The sequence below is a fragment of the Micromys minutus genome (assembly GCF_963924665.1).
Source record: "Micromys minutus genome assembly, chromosome: 6".
NCBI classification, from domain to species: Eukaryota; Metazoa; Chordata; class Mammalia; order Rodentia; family Muridae; genus Micromys; species Micromys minutus.
In genome coordinates, this window is record NC_137975.1 from 64,827,410 (window position 1) to 64,853,809 (window position 26,400).

Genomic DNA, 26,400 nt, shown 5'->3' on the forward strand with positions numbered 1-26,400 from the left:
GACCAGAGGAACAAAGGGTCGGACAGTACATTTGTTCTCCATGTTGTTTGCTGCTGGAGCTAACAGGAGCTGAATTGGAAGTCAAAGGCATTGGCCATTCCATTCCCTCAGAGCTATAGGCTGGGTTTAGAACTACTTACGCAACTCTTAGGGTCTCTAGCCTCCAGAGGGACCGAGCATGAACCGATACAGCGCCGCCTTCGTAATGGACTGTTCTGTTGATTAAAATAAAAAAGTTTAAATTTGTGTTTAACAGGTTTCATTCCATGAACTCTACATTTTAAGCAAACTGAAAGAAGTCAGGGTGTGGGAAAGGCTATAAATGTTAAAGATCTACTGTGAGGCAAGAGATAACACAGCAGGAAATACAAATAAATGTAACAGTGGTCATCATAAGTTTTTTTCCCATTAAGCATTTATTTAAACATATTCTCTGTATCACTTACCCACATAACAGTGTTTTTTTCCCCCATAACTTCCCTCTACAGGACATATTTTTACCAACTTCGGTCATGGAAGTACAGGTTAAGGTGTCCTTTTATATATTATTATATAAAGATATGCATGTAATTGTTCATAGCTCTAAATTTTGCTTTCATTGTTTAAAATACTTCTGAGAAATGTAAAAAGACTGGCTCTTGGTATTTTAACACAGCCATCTGCAATTAACACCAATGGGCAATGCATGGAAAAATATTAACTGACACATAAAATACAAAGGAGCTGGAACAATGGCTCTGTGGTTAAGAGCACTTGCTCCTCTTGGAGAGAACCCAAGTTTGGTTCCTAGCACCCATGTTGTATGACTCACAATTTCATGTACCTCCAGCATCAGGCGAGCTGACACTTCTAGCATCCATAGGCACCCATACACGCATGCACCTACACACATGTGCATACACTGAAATAAAATCTTCAATATATAATTTGCACATAATAATCAAATTATGTGCAAAGGTATATCCCAGGATGTATATATCTCATGTACCCAAATGCCCAAACACTTCTAATAATATGTCAAGAAACTTACATAAATTAGCCAAACTGGTCTTTGTGACTACCTTTCAACACCGTTTCAAGAAAACCAAGACTTGTGAACACACCCTATGACTTTCCCAGGACTTCAGCATCCTCTTTAGAATACGTCCTCGTGATCTACACGTGCGCAGGAGTGTTTTCTTTCAGACATAATGACACTAACACCCTGCCCCTCCTCTCCAGCCTTCCGCTCTGTCTCACTGCCACCAAGCCTGTTGGTTCCCCTTGTGCTCCAATCTTACTCTCACACTTGTTTCTTTATTGAAATGAAGTTTTGTGGCCATTAAACAACCTTTCTGTCACCTACTCCAATAGGCTTCTTTTGAAAATAGACTCTGAAACCCTCTCCTGTCCAGACCACGTTCCTAACACCTTCCTAGCTTGCTTCTCCTCATCACTTTTAAAAACGCTTTTTTGTTCTATCATCATTGTGGAATTTCTCAAGTACACACAAAAAAATCAAGCAAGAAAGCCCTTGCACAACCAGTTCAAGCTTCAACCATTATCGACATGGGACCAACCCTGCTTATAGCCTCTAATTACCCCTCCACAGACAGCCTTATTATTATTAAATATCTGGTCAATTTTCAAATGTTCTAAATCATAAAATTCTTTCCTCAGTGGCTTTTACCAAGATCCAAACAAAATGTTCATATGGTTAGCTCTCCTCTTTATCCTAAAGAAGTTCCCACCACTTCCCTCTTTCTCTCTCTTCCTTGTTTTGCTTGTGTTGTTTTGTTTTTTCCTTCTTAATATTTATTTTATGAAAATTCCATTCCATACAACTTTTTATATTATGCTTTTTCTAACTGTATCCCCATGGTGCTGGAGTTACAGATGGCTGTGAGCTGCCTAATATGGGTGCTGGGAATCGAACTCAGACTCTCTACAACAACAGCTGGAGCTCTGACCATAGAGCAACCTCTCCAGCTTCATGGTGTCCGTATTTCTAAATCTACCTCTATCGGTAGCTGTGTATTCAATTTATGTTTTTTTATAATCATATTTCAGAAACCCATGTTTCCCACTCCCTGTGATAACAACTATTAGGAGGAACACAATGTCTGACTATTCATTTCTCAAGATGTTCCAACAGGTTCAGCACCACCCTCAGCTGTCTACAGTGACCACAGAGTATTAGATACACCGGTGGGCACTTTCAACAGCAGTAACTTCCCGACATGGCATAGGCAATAATCACATGAGAAACTATCAAAAATGCTCTGCCATATCCCCACCAATGTTCAATAAAGTAGATGTGGAGTTTGGCTCCTTTCAAAGTCCTCATCCAATGAGGAGTCAAAACTTGGACCCCATGGTTTAGATGGGTATCTCCTTGGCAGTACACCTGCTGTGTAGAGTTGGTCATATCTGCTGCAGGGGATGTTCCTTGCATTATAACATATTTACAGCAATCACCCTCTTACCAACTAAATACCAGCCTCCAGTTGGTACAAGCAAAACTGCCTCTCATATTGCTCAATGTCCATCATGAGACAAAAGCAACCCTAGGATAGCACTACTAATGCAGGTGAATGAATTTTAACCTTTAGTGAGGTATATTTTTTCCAAAATCCTCTCATAGTCCAAGATGGCCCTATGGCTACGGTTTCTGAGGTCAAGGGTGAAACCCATGCATCTACATTTCCCATAAGTCCCTGAGCGAAGTGTATTCTGCAGGTTGACATTTCGAGAGCTATGGGGCTATATTAGTTATTTCATTGGGGCTCTTAACCTTGGCTGGATGGTAGAAGCACTTAAGCAGCTTTAGAAAATTCAAGGCAGAGAACACTCAGGCTAAAAAAATCAAAGTCTTCAGGTATGTTTTAAAAATAAATGAAAAGTAATCTAGTCACCCCCCTTTACTGTGTGTAGGTACATGAATGATGAGATATGGATGGCAGATAGGTGGGTAACAGATGATGGTGATAGGTGATTGATAAATGATAGATGACAGATAGATTAGAGGATAGATAACAGATGATGCTGATAGGTGATTGATAGAGATGACAGATGATAGATAAATGGACATAAAGATAGACAGACAGATGCAGACAGAGGATGATAAATGCAAGGTAGAAATGTGATAGGTAGAGATAGGTAGGGAAGGAGAAAGGTGACAGGCAGACAGATGGATAAAGATTAGTAGATGGCTCATAAGAGATATATAGATGGTAGAGTTTACATAACTCTGACTTTAATCAAAGTCTTGTTTCACCATAAAGAACCATGTCCTAGATACCATTTAAAGATTTGTCTATTTTTCTTTTATGCATAGGGGTGTGTTGCCTGCATATATTCCCTGTGTCACATGTAACCCTGGTACCCACAGAGGGCAGAAGAAGGCATCGTATCCCCTGGACCTGGAGATACAGACAACTGTGAGCTATCATGTGGGTGTTGGGAACTGAATCTAAGTTCTCTGTAGAACAGCCAGTGTTCTTAACCTCTGAGTCATTTCCCCAAACCCCTAGACTCCTTGTCATTGTTTTCTAATGGTTAACAATGACATTTAGAAATGCAATTTAAAAAAACCTAACCATTTAGAAAACAAAGAGAGTTTCCCAGGATCAAAAGAAATTAAAGATTTACTGTACCAGGAACAAAATGAAGACAGGGCCATTTCACAACATCTGTGACTTGCAAGGAGATTCTGAAAAACCTATAGTCTACAATTCCTCAATTATTTTTAAAAAATGATAATAAAGGAAGAAGAGAAGAACACAGCAAACAGAGTGGTGGGGCTCTCAAATGGGTGTAAGTATAAAGAAGACAGGAGCTGTCTTCCTTTTCTCTGTGACTATGAGAAAACACACTGACTAAGGCATGGAAAGGGGGTTATTGTATGGGTTCACAAACTCAGGTACAGCCAAGCAGTATGAGATAAAAAAGTTAAAAGGACTTATAAAACACTGCCCTCGGAGCTACCACTGGGGACTTCAAGGCAAGTGCTGGTTAACTTGTCAAAATTCAAGGAGATAAATAGATAGAAGTTTTACATCAACTTGATTCAAGCTAGAGCCACTGATGAAGAGGGACCCTCGAATGAGAAAACGTCTTCCGAGATCCAGCTGTAGACAAGCCTGTAGGACATTTTCTTAGTTAGTGGTTGATGTGGGGTGGCCCAGCCCATTATGGGCCCTCACCCCTGGGCAGATGGCCCTGGGTTCTATAACAACACAGGCTGAGCACACCAAGGGAAGCAAGCTAGTAAATAGCATCCCTCCATGCCCTCTGCATTGGCACCCGACTCCACGTTCCTGCCCTAACTGCTTATGATGATGAACTGTTATATAAAACTATGATAAACATATACACTCGTTCCTTTCAATGTTATAGCTACTGAGGGGGGAATAAGTAAATATAATACAAATTGATAATCAATTTTGAAATTATTACTGTGCAGATTTGAGGATTGTACCCAGGACTTCATACACAACTAGAAAAACACTCTAGTAGCCAGCTGAATCTCCAGACCTCTTTCTCCTTTAACTTGCAACAAGTACCACTAAATTGCCCAGGCTGACTCTGAACTCATTTGGCAGCCCAGGCTGGTCTTCAGCTTGAGATTCTCCCTGCCACAGCCTTTTGAGTAACTTGGATAACTACACCCAAAAAAAGCTGGTACTAAGCACACATTTTTTTTAAAAACAGAAACTTCCAGAATACCATAAATCAGAAAAGCTGAAGTGGCTACAATCCCACCAAACAAAAACTTTTAAAATGCACATGTCATAGCCAATTGTACAGACTCATTGAAGACTCCTTTAAAAACTCCCAGGCTTCCCACTACACATTATGCCTCCCAACCCATCCTTCTCCAATGCACCTAATTAGAGAACTCATAGTTCAGGCTGACCACGTAAGAGAAATATTAAATGTATTCCAAGCACAAATTCTTCCTACAATGCCATCAATTCAGCTTCTCGTGGTTATTAAACATTGTCCACTAAAGCATCCGTAGTTAGCTCTTTCGGTTCTGGGAGTCATAAAGTCCAATTTAAGCCTTATCTCAATTGTCCGACCACTCATTCTTTGCAAAGCACCTGCTGTGACAGCTAGCATCTTCATCTTGAAAATCTGAAGCCTGGAAAATACTATATTAGCATGCTAATGAGGGCACAAATCTTTACAAGCCTCTCACTGCCCGACACGGGAGTATTTATTCATAATAAAATTTTATAGGATACACAATTCCAATTAGTGAGCTTTAGTGCATAATCATAAAACACCATTAATAAATGACTGGGCACTATGAAGAGACCCATGATGGCTACAAGGGTGAGTTCTGACAGAGGGCACCTTCTCCAGATGAGGCTACAGCAATGAGCTCACTTTTTTTTTATAGGGCACCAGGAAATTGGCAAGTCAGTTTCAAATCTCATTGTTATTAACTTTCTGAAGACATCATCTCATTGTACAAACTTGGACAGGTTGCTGAACTCTACTTTTTTGCTTTAAGATGTGCGTGTGTGCATGTGTGTGTGTGTGTGTGTGTGTGTGTGTGTGTGTGTGTGTGTCCCTCAAGTCCAAAAATGGGTATCAGATTCCATGAAGCTGGATCTACAGGCGGTTGGGAACAATCCAACATGGGTAGTGGGAACTAAATTTGAGTCTTCTGCAAGAGTGATGTGCACTCAAAACTACTGAACCGTCTTTTCAGACCCTGCCTCTTTTTCTTCAACCATTTCCTAGGTTACTGTGAAGAAGTTAGAAATGACATCACCTCTCTATAGCACTGGGATGAGCCCTCTGGAGATTCAAGTGACAATACTCAGAGTTTGTAGTCAGTCCTTCTATAGCAATAAGTAAGGACTCAATCTCTTTGGCCTGAACTGAGTTGCTACAGTTAAATCAGTAGTATTATGGGCTTCCTGGCCTTGCTTATAGCTTGGATCTGAAATACTCTAGACAAACTTGTATTTTGAATGCTTGGCCCCCAAACTATAGTTCCATCTTGAAGAGCTTAAGGGAGGTATAAACTTGTTGAGATTTGGTCTTTGGCTATGCGTTGTAATGCTCAGTACTGGCCCCCTAAGGCCTGGTTGCCCTCAAGGATGAGAGAATCTGCATGTAGACCCACAAGGTCTGCATATATGACCTTGTCCCCCAAGTTATTCTTGATTAGTGAATAAAGATGCCTACAGCCTATAGCTAGGCAGAATTGAGATAGGCAGGGGCCTGGGGCGGGGTGGTTCCAGGCTTGGGGTCTGAGGAGAAGCATGGGTAAGAGGAGAGGGAGAGAGAAGGAAGACATTATGGGTTAGATGAGTCATAAAAGCATGACCATAAGAGCTGGCCAATTAAAGTTAAAAGCAGCCTAGATGGAAAATAGCAAATTATAATTGGGGGCTATTAATAGGAAAGTAGATTCTAATAGTATATTTGTTAGGTATCTGTCCAGCTCTAGTGTTAAGGCTTATTATAAATATAAAGCTTGTGTGTCTATTATCCAGGAACTGAACAGTCCAAGGCAGGGAAGAAACCCTGAATTAAAATTCAATATTTTCTACAACAGAAACTGATTGGCAGAAGTAAAACCCCAGCAGTGGGCCTTTGACTGGACCTGTCATTCCTGGTCCCACCCTTCTGTCTCTGGTTCCCATCCTACAGCCAGGATTTAAAGAGTCTTCTCTTCACCACGTGGTCCTGCCAACCTGCCCTGCCTGCCAATGATGGATCCTTGAAACTGTGCACCAAACTAAAACTCTTCTCCCACAAGTCGTTTCTCTCAGACATTTTGTCAGAGACATAAAAATGTTGTACTAACATATTCATCTTCTGTTATAAATAATGTTTGGGAAAACAAATTAATCTTTAAGTCAGTCAACCCCAGGCCAGCCTCCTCTTGAGGGTCAATGCTGGAGCTGGTTCTCAACACATTCTCATTGAAATTTTAATATAATCTGTCGCATTAATAATAACATAAAGTCTTGAAACCAATTTAATGCACATTATAGGCAAGCTCCAGGATATTAAGGTAACATAGGAAACCAATCAGGTTGGCATAGTGGCTCATACCTGTAATTCCAGCACTTAGGAAGTGGAGGCAGGAGGATCAGAAATTGAAGGTCATCCTTAGTCATACAATGAGTACAAGGTTAACTTGGGTTACATGGGATCTGAACTTAAAAAAATAGAGACAGAAAATTAAAATGAAGAAAAGCATATATAATGGGATAAAGAAAAGAAAACGGCCTTTGTTTGAAACCCAGAAATAGACCCACATAAACAAAGTCAACTGATCTTTGACAAAGGAACAGAGATACTTCAATAGATCAGGGGTAGCTCTTCAAGCAGTTGCAAAATCAAACAGGCAAAAATATCCAGGAAGATCCTATATCTGTCCCAAAGCTGACAAACATGGGTAGCTTCACCCTTGTCTATGCTGGAACATAGGAGGGTGCCCCCCTATAGCAGTAAACTAGATATAGTTTTCTTCTGAGATTGGGTCATCTAACTGTGCAAGGTCATAAAGCATGTGACTCTTTCAAAGCAAGACAGAAAGACACTCAACTCATTCTACAAAGCCCATCTCGTGATTTATCAATTATTCATGACGGCAGCTCCTTGAATCATCCTCATATTACAAAGGCCACGGGACTAAAGATATTGCCATACGCTCCTGCAGCACAGCTCTTGGCCACTGAGTCACACTCCAGAAAGTAAATGCAGTGTCTACTTCCAGAGCATGGAAGGTACTGTGTCTTCACTGTCCCACTTGAAAGGCATAAGACAATTAGGTTACAGAAGCAATGCGTGATCAGATGCAAACACAGAACCTTCCCTCCCTCTCCTCCTTTCTGCTACCACTTCTGCAGGACATGTAACACCCACACACTCTTGGTTCCCTCTGTCCTTTTATTTTTCCCATAGCTTCTATTCAGCGCATTCAATTTATGTGCACATGGGCAATGTGTGTTCGTAATTGTGAATAAACGTGCTTATTTTTATCATCACTGGAGTCCAGAATGAAACAGTCATTCACAACTTTCTGTGGAATGAATTCAGCTGTGCAAAACATACCTTGTAAACCTATTTTATAAACAAGATTCACCCTATACTGCTTTTCAAACTAAAGACTCAAACTAACATTCCCTAATATAACTCCTTTAACATCTATTAACTTGTTGGAGATGTCACTCAATAGTAGAATGCTTGGGTCTCAGGTTTAAAACCTGACACAACAAGAAATGAGCATAATAAAATTTACTGCCTTAAAGGGATGGCACACTTAATCCCTGTGGTGCAAATTCTGATCATCAATCTATGTGTATATCAATAAGGACTTAGTTGATATTTCATTACAATCACAAAAATTCATGGAAGAAAATAACATATACTCAGAGACAAAAATCTGCAACAACAACAAAATCTATCATGTTCCAGGTGAAATGTTATTCCTAAATTTGAAGCCTCCACAATGAAAGTCTATGTGAAAGCAATTGTTAAATCTCCTTGTGGCACCCGATTCTCTCACCGACTGCCAGAGTCTGTTCTTCTCTAATGTGTCTTTTCCGTCTTATCTGGACATCATTCTCCCAGTGAACTTTGAGACACCTGATGCTCACACCCCCTACAGCCTTCATCTTCACTGCTGGTCCTACAAGATGTGCACTAGAAGTTTTACAGCTGAATTCCTACCTGGAAAAAAAAATCTCAAGGAACTTAAAAGAAATAGTGATGTGTAATCCCTGACCCCGTCAAAACTCGATCTTTCAAGTAAGGTGGGCAGAAACAATAGGGGAATATCTCCACAGTTACACCTCGACAGCTCATTCTCTGATTCAAGTCTGCTTAGTTCAAGAGCACATTGGAGGCTCTTCTGCCTAGAGGCCTTACTCACACTCTGAGAATGAAGATGCAATGCGAGGGATGAATCTCACTGTGAAAAAGTTGGACAAGTTGGGTGCTCTCCAGAATTATGTGTCCTGTCACTGAGCTGCTTCCTCTGTTGCTACGTGTACACTCACAGCTGTTAAATACCTGACAGAACAGGTAACGCCGACAGTCACATCCACCGAGGAGCCCAGCACAGACAACCAGAACATTCCTGAGTTCCTCAGATGCAAATGTCACTGCCTGCCATCTCCTCAGTCATTTCTACTACCTAGAACAAATCTCATGTGACAGTTGAATTTTAATTTTAATAACAGGAAACAACTGATTGGCGTGGCTAGATCAAAAGTGCCCACAAAAACCTATGAGACAAAAATGTTAGGTTTTGTCTTGTTTTCACGTTTCCCTGCTTAAACTCAACATTCAAAGAGTAACCAAATCATTTTTAGTTCTTTTGCTAGTAAATCACAAGAGATAACTAGCCCATCACTCTCTATCTCTTCCCCTCAGACAGGCTGATATTAATTTAAGAAGAGCTGCCTACAGGCTGTTGCCTTTTCTTGTTCTCTCAGACACAGACAATGGCTTAGGGGGAGAATAAAGGAAGCGATTTTGAAAGTCTATGGAATGATATCAACAAGATTCAAAAATCAGAAGGCTTTCCATAAGGCTAACTTTAGGGAAGTCTTTTGTTTTCCATTATGTATATATAACTGCTCAGTTCCACAACCTAATCAGGATACACATTTCTTCCCTAAGCATCCCTCCTGAGGCTCCACCCTGCTGGGCTCTGACTCACGTTCTCCCTACAGTCATGATGGGAATCCATGCCATCTAATTGCACCATGTCAACATACTATAAAAAGATATGCAGACAGATGTAGTCCTCCTGCCTCCATGACCTTGGAACAGTCTCTCAGTAAGTTCAGGTGAACACACACTGAGACTCCACCGGCAGAAAAGTTATCAGAACTCAGTCAAGGTCAGCACTAGAGCTGCATTAACGCCGGGTCCAAGTTTCCAGGCCTTCTGAAGGCTCTGGTGAATGGCTGGCCAAAATCTACTCCCACAGTTCTCCATTGGACTAAGCATGTGACTAATGCCCTTTCCCTCATTGTCCTTACATCTCTGTGGTTTATACACACTTGTTTTCCAAGTCAGATTCAGACGTCCCAATTTATTGCTTGTTGTGCTGAGACCCTCTGAATTCACTGCACGCAATTTGAACCTAGCTCTCATAATAAAACCAAACCCAGAATTGTTCCTGTCTAAAGGAAATGCAGGGATAAAGAGTGGAGCAGAGACTGAAGGAAAGGCCATCCAGAGACTGCCCCCCCTGGGGATCCATCCCATCTGCAGACACCAAACCCAGACTCTATTGCTGAAGCCAAGAAGTGCATGCTGACAGGAGCTGTCCCAAGAGAGGCTCTTTCAGAGCCTGACCAATACAGATGCGGATGATGGCAGCCAACCATCGTACTGAGCTCAGGGACCCCAATGGAAGAGTTAAAGAAAGGAATGAAGGAGCCAAAGTGGTTTGCAGCCCCATAGGAAGAACAACAATATCAACTAACCGGATGCCCCCAGAGCTCCCAGGGACTAAACCACCAACCAAAGAGTACACATGGAGGGACCCATGGCTCCAGCTGTATATGTAGCAGAGGATGGCATTGTCTGGCATCAATGGGAGGGGAGGCCCTTGGTCTTGTGGAGGCTTGGTGCCCCAGTGTAGGGAAATGCTAGGGCCTTGAGGCAGGCATGGGGGTGGGGTGGGGGAGCATCTTAATAGAGGCAGGGGTGGGTGGATGGGATGGGGGCTTCGGAGGGAAAACCAGGAAGGGGACAGCATTTGAAATGTAAATAAATAAAATAACCAATAATAATTAATAATAATAATAATGCTAGCCACCAGCGCCATCCTCTGCACCAACTCTCTTCTCTGAAACCACGAACAAAATCCCATCTTCCCTCCTAGAAGTTGCTTCCTATAGTTCTTTCGACAATAGTAATAGAGTCACTCAGGCAAGGGCTGTGCTCTCCTGCTCTCTAATAGGTTCCCCTGCCTTGCATGTTTTCTTACCTCCAATCCAAGTGTCTTTTGCCTACTGCAGCTATGACAACTCCAGCCCAGCCCCCACAAACTCCTCCCAGGCAGCACAGGGGGAAAGCCAAGCTATGAGCCTGGAGCTGTCTGAAAATGACGGCAGTGGATGCATCTAGCTCCTCACCTTTCCTCATTCTCTGAGACACGTAAGGGGGAGAAAAGCAAAACTGCTGTTTCAGATTGTGCTTTCTACACTCATACTGACTCTTACATTTGGCCTTGTGTTTGAAATTAATTCCTCAAGCCAACTGTCTTTTGATGTCCTGCTCAGGGTTCTAGGAGCCTCTCAGTACTATCTGCATCTCATTCTGAAAGCAGCGTGTGCTGGTTACTTCTTTGATACTGTGATGCCTGGCTTGGGCCACTTACATGATTCAGAGGGTAAAGGCAGTTGACACCAAGCCTGATGACTTATATTTGGTCCTTGGGATCCACACAGAAAAGACTGACTTCACCTGCTGGCTCTGACCTCTGCATGAACACTGTGGCTTGTGTGCACGTGCACACACACACACACACACACACACACACACACACACAAATAAATAAGTGCAATAAAACATAATTAAACAAACCAATAAAATACCTGGCTGAAGCACTTTAAAAGCAGCCGGCTTATTTAGGCTCATTGTGTTGGAACTATGTTTGTCACAAAGGTATAGACAAGGTGGCAGGGGCGGGGGGAGTGATTAGAGCCCTCCTCACATCTGAATAGACAGGGAGAAGAGCTGCGACAGAGTATGGCAGGGATACAAAACTCAGTGATGCAGGAGAATAGGAAACTGGAAAAGGAAATGTCGGAGACTAGCATGCAAAAGGCAACACGTGAAAGACTTGCAGCCTTTAGCCTAGCTGAGCTTCATTCAGATAAGAGAGCATGCTCTGACGCGGTCTGCACTGTATGAACGTGGGAGAGGCAGGTACTAAGCTAATGACCCAAAAGCTTTCTGCAGACCTTGGCTCACCCTTTTCTGCCTTTCTGGAGCCAGGCCATTGGTAAAATATGACACTCCTTGGATCCCTGTGTATCTTTCCACTAATATATCAACTCCTTTCTTCAAAATAACACCTGGAAACTCCAACAACTACCCTCCCTATGAGGGAAAGACTAAGACCCATACCTACAATACCTCTGTCTCCCTAAGATCCATCCATCCGTCCATCCATCCATCTGTCATCTATCACATGCATAGACATAGAGAATTGTATATACACATGCATGTGCGTACACACACACACACATACAAACCTAAATTGCACCACTGAGGACTAAGTGCACTTAGTTTCACGGTTGCTGGTGGCAAAGTACTTGTAGCTGAGTGAACTTCCCTACAAGCTGCACTCCTTTTGATCTTAAGCTAAGTCAGCCTGTAAGAGACAAAACCTAGGAGCAGGCTCCCAGTAAGTCTTCCTGAGCTACTGAAGTAGCTGCCAATTTTCTAAAGACCAAATGCGAATGATAAGTATCTATTGAACGAGCAACCCAAATACCCATGTTAAGATCCTGAGAAAAGCCCACTCAGAGATTTAAAAGCATATAACAAGTCATGCAGACAGCTCTCCTCTTGTGTGTGGCCTTTTCTTTGTGTACTTTAACATACATGAGCTTGTTAATTAATTCATGAGGCAGACCACAGCACTGGCTCACACTGAATGGCGGCACATTTCCACAACACCTGTTTACTTCTCTCAGTACCTGCAGACAATTTTAACTTGGTCCCCATGTAAAATCTGAGCAAAGGTGGCAACTTATTTTCCAGTAGATGGCAGATGACATGGGAGAGAATCCTGAGAACTCTGAGACTGGGTTTGAGGTTAAATCTTGCAGAAACATCGTTCACGATTAGTGAGTACTTGATGGTACTTTACATAGTTCAACTTCATATTTTCCCCCCTCCCACCCAGTCTGTTTTGCTTGACGCTCCTCATGTGTTTTACGTGGATGAAGATGTTCAGCTCTTCTTCTGGTGGTTAAGAAATTAGAGAAAAGCCTTCTTAGGACATGAAAAGTTGCAGTGGACAGTGAATGTGTGTTGTCTACTTTGGGTGATGCTAATGCTTCCAACAGACCTGTTCCTGCATGAGGAAAATTCTGCCATAGCAAAGGAAATAGAGTGTGTCAGTCTGTGAAAAACATTGTTTTTCTCTCAAAGGTAGTTAGCCCAATAAGGGCCAACATTTCCTTAACCCTATTTCATCCCACCCCACCTTTCTCTTTGTGCCAATTAGCCAATTGTGAAGTCAAAACCTCACTGATGGGATGAGACACAGTTACAACCTACTGCTGTGTTGAAAGACAGAGGTCACTCTGCCCAGCATGCTAGCTAGTACGTCTAGATTCTGATGCACCATTTTCGCAAAAGGAAAATGAATGCCTTGCCAAATTATTCTCAGCTTGATTGTGTTCTCCCTTTTGGCAACATCAAGATTATTCTTTCCCCAACAAATACATCAAAGCTAGTGCAACATGCCAGGCCTGAGTACCAACCTCCGCTGTTCTTCGCCATGCTCTCCCGAGGGAACAGTGAGACATTCATCCATGTGTCCATGTAGCAGCCGGAGAACATCGCCACCAATGAGATACCCTGTAAGGATTCAAAGTCATTTGTGTTCATAATAGCGTGGCCAGATGCTGACGGCCAGACAGAGCATCTGATACAATCATCTACTTGCACAGACAGAGAAATAGTTGGACTAGAAAATGGTGTTGGGCCTGTGACCAAATCACAAAGGTGGATGGCACTGGCTGACTCCTCGAGCCCTGCAGTTTGATATTTTAACCAGGGGGTGTGGTCTCAGGCTTATAAACATCATCATTAAATACACAAAATGTGGGACTGTGGAGACCATTCAGCAACAAGAACATTTCTGAGACCCACTAGCCTCAACTTCTCAGCATGATCCAGGCCAATAAAAAGACTATCTATATCTATCTCTATATCTCTATTTCTATGTCTATCTCTATCTCTATCTCTCTATCTATCATCTATCTATCTATCTATAAATGGAACGAGCATGAATATGCGCACCAGTATACCTACACATATGCAAACACACCTAAACGCACATGTGCACATATACATATAGCAAAACATAAACAATGTTCAGCCCTCTTGACTTCTTGCCTCTACATGTATGTACATACACATGCACCCCCCACCCACACATACATGTACACATTCACACACACACACACACACACACACACACACAAAACCAAGTACTGGCTCAGATCCGAAGATATGTGACGGACTGAGCAGTACCTCAAGGTCTCACAAATGGGGTAAACAGCCTTTAGAAAGCTAGTACACGAAATCACAGAGCCAGCCAAAGCTGACAACACCATGAAAATAAGAGAAGATGAAGCCTAGCATGGGCCTCACTTTAAAAGAGAAGTTTAGGCAAGATTCTGAAATGTCATGTTTCTGCATGATAGGACATCAGGACATGAAAGGTCTCTAATTAACCATCAGCTCATTATCACAATTTCAGGGATAAGCATCAACTTTGTATCGAGGACAAGCCTTTTAATTAAAGTGGATCTCTTACCTTGGGCTGCTTCACTTCCTGAGCTGATAGGAGCCACGCTCCAGAGGGTCTGCTGGAAGGCAGCATCCACGTGCCAGCTGCTGTTGCCGTATGACAAATGCTGTGGTAAGAGGCAAGAGGGGGCACTGCTGTAAGCCTGGCACAAGGGGCCCTGGCAGCCTGACGGTGACACTGCTGCTTGAGAAACGTGCAGAAGGGACATGCTCTTCGGCCCGTTCTTCAAGGTTTAAGATACTAGACAGGCATGGTGGCACATACCTGGAATCTCAATACACAGGGAGGATCCTGAGTTCAAGGCCAGCCTAGACAACATGCCCTGACTCAGAAAAGAATTAAATGAATCTAAACAAGATAATTAAAACATGAACAGGAAGAAAAGTAATAGAAAGTACTCTTTGTTCTAGTTTCCTCTCTGTTGATAAAACACTCTGACCAAAAGCAACTTAGGGGAGGGAAGGATTTATTGGGCTTAAACTTCTAGGCAGGCCACAGTCTACTGTTGGGGAAACTTGGCACAGGAACTCAAGCAGGAACCATGGCAGATGTTGTTTGGAGCTTTGTTATGCAGCCTAGGACCACCTACCATGGGATTGATGCTGCCCACAGTGGACTAGGTCCTCCTACATCATTCCAAATCAAGGCAATCCCCCATAAATAAGCCTGCAGGTCAATATGTTCTGGGAAGCCTCTTAAGTGAGACTCCCTCCTCTGGTGATTCTAGGCCACGTTAACAGGAAAAGCTAACTAGAACACTGTATATCTTTAGACATTTTTAGTTTTACCCCAAGAGTTACTGATAAACCAGTAATCAGAAAACACACAGATAAACGGCAATCACACCGAGAAAATTTGTGTGTAGGAAGAAAGTTTGTCTTAAGATTTGTTGATAGACAGAATAATATTAAAGTGGGTGCTTGGAATTATCATTCGCTCTCCTACATGGGATACTGTGATAGTTTATTGACAAGCCATTATGTGAATAGAGCCCTTCAGTGACTTCCTGGCTGCAATTTGATCTCAGAGCCAGTAGGCGATGATGACAACTCTCAGCAACAATTTCACTTTTTCTCTCTGACCAAAACCACTGGAAAAGGAAATTGCAAGGCACACATACGAGAGCATTTTAGTCACGTATAATGAAGAATTGTATTATGGTGTCTGCAGGGAAACAGATCAGTGTGAAGAATCGCTGAGACAGACTGGAAGACAAACATCTTACATTTTCTCTGAAATGCAAACATGTGCACTGAAAGATGAGTGTGCACCCACGAACACATACATGTATGTGCACATACAGGGCTATGAATAAGTATAACTAAGTATAAAATGTCTGTCTGATACCTGTGTATGAAAGAAAATGTCAAAATGAAGTCTTTGTATGCTAACCAAAAATCAATTAAAACAGAAGACTTTTGAAACTGACAGTGTTAAATATGCAGATTGACCCCATCAGTAACTGCACAATTAATAGACAAAGTTTTCCAGGTGATCATTTGGTATACTAACCATTTTTCCACCTCCATCTCCCAGCTGTCACTTGCCTTCATGAAACGCCTAAGTCCCTTCAGAGTCACCATTCCTATGCCCAGTCCTGGTGTCCCCAGACTCCTCTCCTGACTTACTGTTCTTTCTTCTGATGTGAAAACACTTGCAGTGCTAGCAGATCAATCCGACCCCATCTGTTCCATAAATAAGACCAGTATGCTTTCCGTGGTGATTCTTTGATTCATTTCCTTTCCCCCTTTCGGCTGCCTGACAGGGTTTCACAGGGGTGCCTCTTACCATCAGAGTGCTTGCTACTCAATAAATGAGGAAAAGACGCCGGTCAGACCTTTAAGGTCAAAACGGCAAACCTTTTATCAACAATTTTGTTTTGTGTAAGTGTTGGTTGTCTGTTTGTAGGCACATGTGAATACTCATGTGTATAGAAGCCAGAGACAGATGTTGGATGTCTTCTTCAGCTGGTTTTCCATGTTATGTTTTTGAGACAAAGTCTCTCTCTGAACCTAGTCCTTAACAATTTGACTAGACAGGCTGACAGGAAGCTCCAGGGACCTTCCAACCTTCACTGCCAGCTCTGGAGCTCTGGAGCTACAGGCACAAACACTGTGCCTGGCTTTCTCTGAAACTGCTGAGGACTGGGACTTGAGTCCTGTTGCTTGCACAACAAAGACTTCATTTAATGAGCCATCTCCTCAGCTCCCAGTATAATCTGAGTTATTTCTATGTCAATAACAATGTAACATGTATCTATGTGAACAGAATTGTGCATATCTATCTATCTATACAGGCACATATATAATTGAAATACACACACACACACACACACACACACACACATACACACATCTATTTCACCATATATAGTTCACCCAATTTTCTGAAAAGAATTTACAATATATTTTATTTTGGTTTTAAACCAAGTGAAAGTTCATACACGGTCATGACAAACAGATATCCAGTTGTTAATTCATCCCAGACTCATTCAATGTGTTGTCTAAATCACTGTGCTGAGTGCTATCAGAAGGACCTTCTGACCCCAAGGGTGCTTGTAATCTTGTAGGGGGAGATAAGGGAGCAACATAAAATGCCATGCATCAGCATGTATGTATTATCTTAATATGTGAAGTATATTAAAATGCTTTTGAATTTGATTATCAGAAGAGAATATTTCCAACCAAACAGCTGGAACAGGCTTCCATGCTCAATCTGAAGGGGGCACATTGATGCCTAGGGAGAGATAGGGGTTCTCATGCCAAAGGCTTTGTGGGAAGCAGTGAGATGACATAGCCTCACCCTTCTCTTTGGGATGTAGTGTCTCTAAGTAAATAGATATAAACTTCAGATTTAGACGTGTATAATGTAATGTCAAAGGTTGGGCTATAAATGTTTTATAGATAATAAAAATTTTATAAGCCAGTTGGATTTTTCATTCTAATGTATAAGAATGCCTGGCATTATAGGCTAGGTAGGTCCTTCTAACTGAAAAAAACAAAAACAAAAACAATAAAAAAACAAACAAAAAAAAAAAACCCTCTCATTATGGCCAAGAAATGGCCGTAACCAAAGGGTAGAGTCACGAGGACACAGACTGCAGGGCAGAATCCTGTCTTTGAAGATTTGGGCACATACTGAGGAGGGAGTGAAGGACAGACTTACAGACAAAGGCTGGTGCCAGATCAAGGAGCTCAAACTTCAGGAAGCCAGGAGCAAGTATAGCCAAAAATCAATGCGTGACTAAGGAAAATGGAATGGGATGCATACATTACACCCAAGTGCAAAGAGGAAACACGGGGGTGGGGGGAGCAGTCTGTTAGAAGGAGTCCTAACTACATCCTTAAGTACGTACTGAAGCCATAGTCATCTAAAGAAAACCTACTTTTCAAAAGAAACCATCTCAGCATGCATTGCCTCCTGAATCGTATACTTAATTTTGCTGCTTAAAACCAGCAAAATGGAAATCTGAGTAGGAACAGCCCCAAGTCAGGCCCGTCACTCTTAAATATTCAGAAGGCAGCAGCAGTCCAGTTCCTAAAGCCAAGATGAGTAGTCCTTAAAGCAAAGATGGATGGTAGCAGAGAGCAAAAGCCAAACCAGTCTTAGGGTCAACAGTATGCTCACCAGGGTACCCAAGGGAAAGATAAGATGGCAGTGTTAAGCCAGGGGAAGGCCACAGAGTCAGGGTTCAGGGAACCTGGCTACAATCAGGTCTCACCTTAAACTAATGTTAATTACTTCAGCCTTTATTACTTGTGTGTGTGTGTGTGGGTGTGTGTGTGTGTGTGTGTGTGTACTAGTGCATGTCTAGTTCCTACAGAGCTCAGAAAAGGGTGTTGAGTCCACCGGAATGGCTTTGCAGATGGTTGTGAGCCACCACGTGGGTGATAGGAATCGAACCTGGATCTTCTGCAAGATCACTGAGCCATCTCTCCAGCCCACAGCTTTCCTCCCATGTGTTCTGGAGGATAGACCTCAGGTACTGTCACGCCTGCTCTGCAAGCCATTTATCCACCGTTCCAGCTGCTTTAACCTATGAGTTTTAACCTTTTAAATACAGAACGATCTTTTGAGCAATATGTCAAAAAATAATAATACTAAATAAAGGAGTTTTCTGATTTAGGAGCAGTAAAGCAGGGCCCATCAAAACTGCTGATCTGAAAACTATAAAGGAATAAAATAGTGTATGACAGAAACTCAAAATCACCGAGGCCTAAGTGACCCACAGCTCATCTGGGATCTTAACCCAAATCCCATACGGCTAGATTTATTCCGACCCTTTAATTTCCTTTCTAATCCTGTGGATTTGTTTCATTCCAAAAGCTGCTTTTGACAGCAGGTCGGAATCCTTTATCAGATTGCCAGAAGGTTCCGTGGCCCCAACATTTTTCTAAGATTCTGTTTCCAGCCCTTGTCTGATACTGTTTTTCATTCGTTTATTTATCTTTTCTTAAATGTCAGACATTTGGGCCCGGGTGAGACAGCGTTCCAAATAAATTAGCATCCAGGGACAAGAAGCACGAGTAAACAAGCAATCCTACCCCTCGGGCTGAGCTTCTTCTTTGGGAGAAAAAGAAAAGATAAATGGTGGATAAAGATGTGGATGCTTTTTAAAAATGTAGTATTTGATGGTTTCCTCACCTAGGCCATAAGGACAGAAAAGGGGGCTCAAGGTAAATTAATTTTTAAATAAAAGGACTGGCCTGATAACTCGGTGGCAGGGCATGTGCTTAGGATGGTCCCCAAATTAAACTGTTATAATAAATCACTCATCAATTATTAAAGATCCCTGCCTTCTGTTGATATATTTATGCAGTTTTAGGAAGCCCAACAACTCATTATTTAATCAAAATGTTTTTCTTATTTAAAAATCCAAGATAAGGAGCACAGAGGTAAGTCATCTGGAGGGTAAAGGCTCATAGTGCCAAGCTGAAACATATGAGTTTGGACCTTTCTGCTACTATCAGCATCTAATTTCTAAATCTCCGAAAGCAACATGGGTTGGTTATTTGTTTGTTTCTGATAAAATATTAAGCTAGGGCTACTTGCCACCAAGTTTGGTGACCTGAGTTCAGTCTCTAGACCCCACGTGGTGGAAGGGCAGAACTCACTCCTGGAAGTTGACCTCTGACCTCTGTGTGCATGCTATGGTACATGCCCAGAACCTGGGTCCCATTGAGAAAAGCAAGGGCTCTTAACCACTGAGCTCTCTCTCCAGATCCTTGATGGTTCATTTTCAATCAGTTACTGGATTGTGGTTTTATAAATCATAAGATCTTTATAGGTCTACAGTGGCCTGGACAACAGATAATCATGATTGGCGTTTTCAGAGTGCAAAACTACGTCACAGAGGGGAAGTTTCTATGCCGACCAGAGAGGTTTACAACTGACACATTGAAGATGAACTTTCATGTAACTTATCCGGTCTTATTCCATTTGAAGTGAAGTCTATGTCAGTTACACCCGTTTGCCCTGCTTTTACTACGCTGAGATATTTCTTTTCTCTACATATAAGCTGCTTTGGGAAAAGCCTCTTTAAAAGACAAATCAGCCAATGGGAGCACAGAAAAGCCCTTCTGGAGAGTCCTAGGAAGATTAGGAGGCAGTTCATATTAGAGCACCAAACAGCAAAAGTTAAAAAAACAAAACAAAACAAAAAGACAGTGTTGTGTGAGTAGTTTACAACCATTCTTACAGCCAAGACCCCTTTATTCCTTAGGAATTGATCAGGTGTCCAACCTGTAAAGCTGACAGGATGGAGGCCCTGAATACAGTGTTCTCTTTTGTCTAGGAGGTGCTTTTGCAGATGGGAGGGGAGAAAATTAGCTGGCCATCAAATTCACCACTCAAGAGCTGCCAGACCCATTAGTGTTCCGAATGTAAGATTGGATTAACCTGAAATGATCTCAGGAGCGGGAGAAAAGTAGCTCAACATTAATGGACTCGAAATGAAAACAGTCAAAGGCTAGAGTTTTAATTTTATATGGTCACTTTTAACCAATGCCTTTTGAAACAAACACTTTAATTATTTATTTCTTTAATGATGTCAGCATCTCAGAATACAGACAGACCTTGCTGTCATATAATAGGTCTTTATTTAAGACTCTCTGCAATGGTCCTCCATTCAAGACCATGTTTCTCTTCCTTAAGCTAAATACCGGTAGCTTCTTTAACCACTGTGCAGAGGCACAAACTTCGCAAGCAAACACCAGCAGCTACTTACCACACAAGGGCAGGTGACCTTACTTGGAGTTCAGCCTTTGGTTATCCTAATGGCCCTGTGTCAGCCAAATGATTCATAATTTCCATACTGCAGATGAAGAAACGGAGGACTGAAGAAACTACACACGGGGCCTGGAGCTGTGGCTTAGCTAACAGAGTATATATACCTTGTGCCCAAATGCAAGCACTGCATAAACCAGTCATGGTACCATGTCTGCAATCCTAACACTTGGAAGATGGAGGTATGCATATCAGAAGTTCAGTCAAAACTAGTGTTCCCTTAGTGTAAGTTAGCCCCTCACGGTGACCTGTCACACTGTCAGAAATCTGACCACATGGTTTGCTTGCAACATTCCTTGTCTGAGAGTAGAAACCATGAACAGTGTGTGTTCTTAGAGATTCCTTCCTTCTGTTCTATGGGGAGTTCTGTGGATGTGAACAATAAAAGCTCTGGCCTCAATAGCTCATGAGAATGGCACCCCAGTAGTGTGGCTTGATGCTCTGTTAACCTCTACATGGTTACCCAGAACTGATTAGTAAATAATGCCCATGAGCCTAGTACTCAGGAATTGAGGCAAACAAAAAAAAAAAGAATCACCATGAGTTTAAGGATAACTCAGACTACACAATGAATGAATACAAAGGCTAGCCTTGGCTATGTAGTATAAAACCATGACTCAACATCTCTCTCTCTCTCTCTCTCTCTCTCTCTCTCTCTCTCTCTCTCTCTCTCTCTCTCTCTCACACACACACACACACACACACACACACTTGTTATTTATATATAACACAAACAAATATTTATGCATTTATATTATGTACCTTTTATAATTTAGCTTTACATCTAACATGGTTTTTATGTTACATCTACCACAAATCATTTATGTATTACATCCCTAATATAATTTTGTAATTTATATGTATAAAGCCTACTCAGGAAAGTGAAGTTAAGTACTTGAGCCAAATAGAGCTTGGGAACTAGTAGTAAATTTTAATGAATCAGGTTTATTTATTTCCAAAGGCCAGTAAGTGCATGTGTCATGTCTTGTCACTTCCTCCTGAAATCTTTTGTCATCAACACTCAGTTGCCTTACCCCACCGTCTCTCACAGTGAGGTCTGGACTGGGTGCTCCTATTAGCCCTACACTTCCATTACAAACAGCTAATCCAGAGACCAGGGAGCTAGTTCTAGAACCCACCAGGTGGATGACTGTAGAAGAGACGCTAGAAGTCTAGTTCTTGGAGGGTCTGAAAATTCCAGACCCCCTGGTGGATAAAGAAAGCTGGTTCTCAGACCCCCTAAACTTGAACTGCCCATCTTCTGAGCACGGTGAATCAACCTCATGGCACAGCTGTGGTACACATTAGGGCTTTAATGATGTATATTTTAATAAGCTGCACAGCCGCATGGCACTAGAAATTTACACAAGGACAATGTGGACACAAAAATGGAATGTGGCTTCAGCTCCCCTCCCCAACTACGCTGGGGCAGACTCACCAAACAGTGCCATTTTCCCTGTCCATGACAGAAGGCCCTGTTAAGCTCTGCCCCTGTCTCTAACCTAGCACTCTGCACATAGAAAGCCAGGCAAGGGTCTTCGCCTCAGGAACACTTGAGAATGAACTAAACTCATTGAAAATGACTCTGTTATCAAACTAACCCCGTTTCAGTCTTGGGTGTGTGTGTGCGTGTCCATGTGCCTGAAAGCATGTATACAGATACACGTGTGCATGTTTGTGTATTCGTGTGGGGGTCAAGGTCAGGAGTCACTCTTCAAATGCCATCCACTCTGTTACTGGGATAGGTTCACAATGACCTGGAGCTCACCACGTAGGCTAGGCTGTCTGGCAAGCAAGCACCAAGAATCCGCCTGCCTCTGACCCACCATATTTGGGACAAGTGTGTTATCAAGTCCTGCTTTTTTTTGTATAATTTCTGGAATCTGAACTCACGTCCTAATGTTTTCACATAAGTACTTGGTGGTCTGTTCTGCCTCCTCATCTTCTGCTTCCATGTTTACAAAGTAGCAGGGCACCCTAAAGACTCTGATCTACAGGGTTTGAGGTTCATTGCCTCTCACACTAGGCTCTTTAATACAATGATTATTTCACAGAGACCTACTTGGTGCCATCTTTCTTACTTACCATTACCATCTACTACTCCCTCTGGGATACTTTATGTAGATATTCATAAACATTTTTTTTTCTGTTTCTCCTAGTTTGGCACCAGCTGTCAAATTGACAGAGCTAAGAATCATCCAGGGAGATCCCACTGGGAATTGCCTTGATTAGATTGTTATGTATCTGTGGGACATGACTGCTAATTGAGATGAAAGAGCCTAGCCCACTGTGGGCAGTGCCATCCCTACAAAGGTGACCCTGAGTTTGTATAAGAAATCTAGTTTAGCAAGGAGCCAGTGGGAGTAAGCCAGGAAACACTTTTCCTTTGTGGTTTGTACTTTAAGTTCTTGCCTTGATCTCTAAGATGACATAAACCTTTCCCCCTCAAGTTGTGTAGGCTGTGGCATTTATCTCAGCAATGGAAAAGCAAGATAGAACGATGTCCAATTAGTTGTTCAGTCTTTAGAGAGTAGTTCAGTAGGAGAGTGTAGAGTTCAGTACTAGTGTCTGCCTAGCACACACGAGGGCTGGGTTGAATACTCAATACTGCAAAAGAGAAATGTAATGTTGAGCTGTGCACGCTGCTGAAGGCCTCCCATGACAGCAGCGGAAGATATGGTAGAAGGATGATAAGCTCAAGGCTGGGCTGGTCTACACAGTAAGATCATCTCTCAAAACAAACAAATAAATAAAATCACAAAAAACCCCCACAAAAATATTGTATACATCTACCTTTTCATGGATCTCATTCTTCTGTGAACTTCTGTACAGGATTATTCTTTAGACTAGAAAAACTAAAACCCTATTAAATATGTTAAATTAAATCTATAATTGTATTATCATAAAAAATAAAAATATATACAACAACTAACTAACATCTTCATGTTCCTATGCTTAGCAACTACCCTCTGAATTGAAGCAGGGCTGATTACAGGTAAGCTGTTGCTTAATAGTGTCTCTCCCACACTCAGTTGCTGTGCCAAGTATCAAAAAATGGACTGAGAATCCACCTGATACAACCTTTATGTGGGGTACAAAACAAAGACCACAGAATTTGAGATCCCTGATTAGACTCCTTTACATCCTATTAATAAAAGAATCCAAGAGCAGGCACCACCAGCCTCATGAATATGCATGTCAAGGTCTAGAGGGAAGGAAGCCTGCTCAAACAGACCCAGGCAGCCATCCTCCCCTGAAGACCACAGACATCTCCTTCTCTTCTCGGAGTTACTTATAACTCACCAGCTAGGGGCATGAGCTTTTAGGAAGCATCTCCCTAGCTTTGCTCACTCATAAGCACATTTTCTTCCAAGCATCATTTCATCCTCAGCTCTCAGCAGAGCATCAGGCCCCCAGCCCTGTCCCCACACTTACCAAGTACCTTTCTGAGGACACGCTGACCAAGATGAGGTCATCTCCAACCCGTACTTTTTCTCCTTCCGATCTCTGCTTAGAGGCGGGATGGATGGTCCACCAGCAGGCCTCCCCTGAGAGTGACAGAATTAAACAGGAAGAAGATCCAGTTCATCTAAGATCCATTCCCTCTCCATGACGCCACACATGGGACTTTCAGAAATACATGATTTCATTCAACTTAGTCTCTCAGATCGTGAAAGTCAGAAGAACTCAGCCAAACTCATGTAGGGTAGGACATACTGAAATAAAACCCTTCTCTTAATGGACAATGGATGTGATGGTTTGGTACCTCCTCTCCAGTAAAAACTGCTGAAAAGGGACACTTCTTTACATGTGCTAACTCAGGCCTAGATGTTCCAGTTAGCCAGGGTGATTTCATTCCCTAAACAACCTTATTAAAAATTAATATGCATTTGCGTGATATTCATCAAAAGAAGTTGGGGTGTTCTGTTGGGGTAGTTGCATTGTAAATGTTCTTTTGTTGTTTCAAAAATGCATGAAGGATTGCTATCTTAAAGTCTCATTACCATGTCTTCTCTGCTTTGCTTTATTTCCTTACAAAACGCGTTAATTCCCATTAATGTAAGAGGCTCTTAGTGTAGACAGATGAGCTGTAAGAGCTGGTATACATTAAGACAAATCCATCTGAAGTAAGTCAAGCAGCATCACAAAGCACACAGACCTTTAGTCCCATCGCCCGAACCAGAAGCAGCCAGGCGGCCTACCCACAGTCCCTTTGAAGTCCTGAGTCTCTGACAATCCCAGCCATGATCTGGTGGTTCCTTCATCTCCTATCATCTTTCTCCCTCCCTACCAGACTCCACTGTTTTTCCTCGTTTGGAGTGTATTTCATCTTTTCTCACTTGTGTGTATATTTAACAATCCATGTCCTGTGTGAGACTATATCAAAGGGCAGCTTGCAAATCAGTGATCTCCATGTACAAGGTGGGTTCTGGGGGTCTCACCAGCCCTTTCTTACTTATCTACAGTATTTCTTTTTCTGAATGAACTCCCCGATGCCAGAACATGTGTCCCCATTCCTTGGGGTTTTCCCAGGTCCGGCCACCACACTGCGGCGCTCAGCGATTGATTTTTATACAGATGGGTAAAATCATCTGAGATACATCCTAGGAACTCATATGGTCTGTAGATAACCTGGGCCCAAGTTGTTCTCACAGAAGCCATCCCAAACCAGTGAGGATCTTCACCATATCCCATTCACTGAATCACATTCACTGGATCCGCCTCTTCATTCAATTGCCCCAAACTTTGACAGTGTATCCGATCTTCCTCAGTCACTGCCCCAGTAATGGAAAAGTCATCAACACAATAGAAAAAAATTGTCTGCCTTGTGAGTTTAATTTTTCTGATGACAAAAAACAAAGGGCAAATGCCATGGCACTTCAGTAACTCACAAAAAAGCAGGGCGGGGAGGAAGCAGGGTAGAAGAAAGGCTCAGGGGACAGGGCAGACTCTGGGTGTAGAGGAGGACTCAGGAGGAAAGTCTGACAGCTGTCTATTCAATCATGAAATCAGCTCAGTATATAAAGTACACATCCTAGATCATGTGTTTCGGTCTTCAAACTTAAGATTTTTTTTTAATTTAACACATTGCTAAAATTATTAAGTTTAAAAAAAAACTGAGAAACTAGGAAAATACAGAACTGAACATACAGAAAATGAAGTGTACATATCTGAATACTACATTTAACTTGTCAAACGTTAACTGGGCTCATTCTATTTTTTTCATTATCATCGTTGTTACTTGGTGAAAATTTAGTTCATAAGAAAACCCACTTTTAATGGTTGATTATATAGAATGTAAACTTGCTGTTTTGCTATCTACGTGAAAGGCATACGCTTACTTCGGGATGAAGATCTTCTTCCTCAGGCATCCCTAACCCTTGTGTGTGCAGGGGAAAGTTTCGGTTCTTTTCATCGTTCTTGCTGAAGTTGGGAGAACTGAAAACTGTTATCAGTAGTTAAGCCCCGGAACTTTCTGCATGCATAGGTGTTCTGTGGTATTAGGAAGAGAATCCAGGGCCTTGGACATGTCAGCCCTCTAACACCAGGCTACATCTTCACTGACAACGTATGTTGAAAAGGGACAAAAT

At 42.1% G+C, this 26,400-nt stretch overlaps 1 protein-coding gene across 1 annotated transcript in view; it reads right to left on the reverse strand.

Moving 5' to 3' along the window:
* The window catches only part of RYR2 (ryanodine receptor 2), a gene marked incomplete at both ends in the record, with an annotated part of 539,514 nt that overhangs the window by 294,028 nt on the left and 219,086 nt on the right, over positions 1-26,400 (reverse strand). The window contains 4 exons of the mRNA XM_080918509.1: positions 141-215; positions 13,470-13,566; positions 14,531-14,630; positions 24,245-24,357. Of these exons, the coding sequence (XP_080774635.1) occupies positions 141-215; positions 13,470-13,566; positions 14,531-14,630; positions 24,245-24,357 (385 nt within the window). The remainder of the gene's footprint in view (positions 1-140; positions 216-13,469; positions 13,567-14,530; positions 14,631-24,244; positions 24,358-26,400) is intronic.